At 50.4% G+C, this 2,515-nt stretch overlaps 1 protein-coding gene across 1 annotated transcript; it reads left to right on the top strand.

Annotated features, from left to right (window-relative positions):
- Window positions 1–645: 645 nt before the first annotated feature.
- LOC141601564 (uncharacterized) lies at window positions 646–2,241 on the top strand. The gene is made up of 2 exons (XM_074421860.1): window positions 646–1,051; window positions 1,316–2,241. The coding sequence occupies exons 1-2, from the start codon at window positions 646–648 to the stop codon at window positions 2,239–2,241; spliced, it is 1,332 nt and encodes a 443-aa protein (XP_074277961.1).
- Window positions 2,242–2,515: the final 274 nt, after the last annotated feature.

Raw genomic sequence — 2,515 nt, 5'->3', positions numbered from 1 at the left:
TCCACCTTCTGAGGCCCCAGTCTCGGCCACTAATGCAGGATCATCCCGACAGATTTCGTCAGAACTGGTCACGAGATTGGATCTTGAAGGAGTGCCACCCAGAGGAGCTATAAGCCTAGTGGATTCGGATTCCTGCCTTTCGATCGACCACTCAGCTTACAGCAAACCCCAGGTAGTACTTTGTCTAACAGTCGATCAGGGACTAACTTGCAGTCTTTTGCAGGAACACCCACCCAGCAGGTGGCAGGATGGAATCCAGGACCCAGCACCAACATGATGAACCCAGCAGGCGGCCATTTCTCTGGAGGAACCTGGACAGGAGGAGCCTCTTCTCAGCAGGTCCCAGAATGGCAACCATGAACCATAATCCATGCAACACATTTGGCAAGCCAGCCAGGCAATCAAATCCCTGGAGGAGCCTGGCTTGGAGGTACACCTGTTGGCTTTTGTCCGCCTGTCTCTAACCCCCTTGCAGGAACAGGCAGCTTGCTGGAATAGCAGTACCAGGTGTTGAGGGACCTGATGTACAGAATCCCGGGTGTAGCACGACCCCTGGAGAAGGCAACATGAGATAGCTACACCGACTCCCCTTTCGTGGATGACATAGCCCTTGTAGGTGTCCCAAAAGGATGCGTGCCACCAGCCATGACACTCTACGACGGGACCACGGATCCTCTTGACCATATCAACCACTACAGGCAGAAGATGATGGTGATCACCGCGACAGGCTCCTTGAAAGAAGCCTGTATGTGTAAAGGGTCCGGATCCACCCTGTCCGGAGCAGCCTTGCAGTGGTTCGTCAGCCTGCCCAATAAGAGTATAACCTGCTTCGCAGACTTGGTCAATGCCTTCGACCAGCAGTTCGCCAGAAGCCGCAGACCAGAAAAACAAACCAGCGACCTGAATCGGATAGTGCAGGGACCTGAGGAGGCTACCAGAGATTTTCTGAACAGGTTCAACAGAGAGAAGGTGGCAATCCCCCGGTGCGACATAGCCACGGCCATAAAAGCTTTCCGCCAAGGGCTCCACAAGGACTCAGACTTATATAAAGGTCTGACCAAGTACCGATGCACTACCTTCGAGGAGGTGTAGAGAATGGCAATTGCAGTTATGCGGCTGGAAGAGGACTCAGGGCCCAGAAGAGCAGCTTATGGCACAGATCCTACATCCAGAAAGGCACCTGTAGAGAAGCAGTGCGAATGAGCCAAACCCTACAGCAAGCCTGTGAACAAAGTTTCGGAGGGCCCATGAGGAAAGAAAAACTCAGAGCCACCTCTGAAAGTAAGTGAGTACAAATTCTCAACTAACCTTGCAGGTGTACTCAAGGCCCTAAAGGAGATACGGGGAGTCAGATGGCCCAGGAAGCGGACTGACGAGCGTCCTAACGATAAAAGAGACTCCAGCAAGAGGTGTGAGTATCATGATGACATCGGCCATGACACCGACGAATGCTACACCTTGAGAAGAGAAGTCAAATTCCAGTACGATCGAGGAAACTTGGACCACCTATTGCCAGGAGGCTCCACCAAAGTTAATTCCACTAATCAGGTTCTGCCTTCTCCTCCACCTGTTTGCACTAGAATTGTGAATGTTATTACAGGAGGCTCGGAATTGTGCGGCCTAACTTATTCAACAATCAAAAGATACGCCACACAAACCAAAGGAGACAAGCCAGAATTTTCCTGCAGAATCAGCCGCCAGGACCTTCCAGCAGTCACCTTTGATGAGACAGACGCACAAAACACTACGGAGCAACACCACGACGCTCTGATCATCACCCTCCCCATAGGAAACTGCGAGGTAAGAAAGATCCTGGTGGACACAGGAAGCTCCGTCAACCTGATTATGCTGGAAACTCTCAGAGGCATGAGGTTCAGCGAGAAGGACTTAGCAACGAAAGAGGTACCTTTGGTCGGTTTCAGTGGTGAAACAAAGCACTCTCTAGGAGAAATCGTCATCCCAACCTATGCCAAAGGAGTCAATAAACAGGTAAGATACTTGGTTATCGATGGGCCCTCTACTTACAATGTGATTCTTGGCAGGCCCTGGATCCATGAAATGAAGGCAATACCTTCAACCTACCACCTATGTCTGAAATTCCCAACACCTTGGGGAGTGCAAGAGATACGTGGGGATCAGGAGGATGCTAAGAATTGCTACAAGATAGCCCTGAAACCAACAAAATGTAGACCGCCAAAGATAGCAATTACAGAGCCAGCACATCCAGGAGGAATATGTTGAGCCACCTCAGGCAGAGCTGGACGAAGTCAACCTGGACGAGCTGCAACCAGAATGAACCATACTCATTGGGTCAGAGTGCACAGGTAAAGTCCGCCAGGAACTTATTCAATTGTTGAAAACTAACATGGACTATTTTGCTTGGTCCCACAATGATATGGTAGGGATAGATCCTAGTATAATAACACACAAGCTGAGCGTGGACCCAAGCTATAAACCTGTCCAGCAGAAGAGGAGGAAGATTGCTCCAGAGAGGAACCATGTCATAAACCAGGAG

This window comes from Silene latifolia, chromosome 9 (genome assembly GCF_048544455.1).
Source record: "Silene latifolia isolate original U9 population chromosome 9, ASM4854445v1, whole genome shotgun sequence".
Lineage (NCBI taxonomy): Eukaryota > Viridiplantae > Streptophyta > Magnoliopsida > Caryophyllales > Caryophyllaceae > Silene > Silene latifolia.
The sequence above is the reverse complement of the archived record's forward strand: the minus strand, read 5'-3'. Positions and strand labels throughout refer to the sequence as shown.

What these genes read in the sequence shown, in the direction of transcription:
- LOC141601564 (XM_074421860.1), top strand. Translation starts at nt 646, where the DNA reads ATGACACTCTACGACGGGACCACGGATCCTCTTGACCATATCAACCAC. An exon ending in GGACTCAGACTTATATAAAG is followed by an intron (nt 1,052 to 1,315) that starts GTCTGACCAAGT and finishes CTAACCTTGCAG; the next exon opens with GTGTACTCAAGGCCCTAAAG.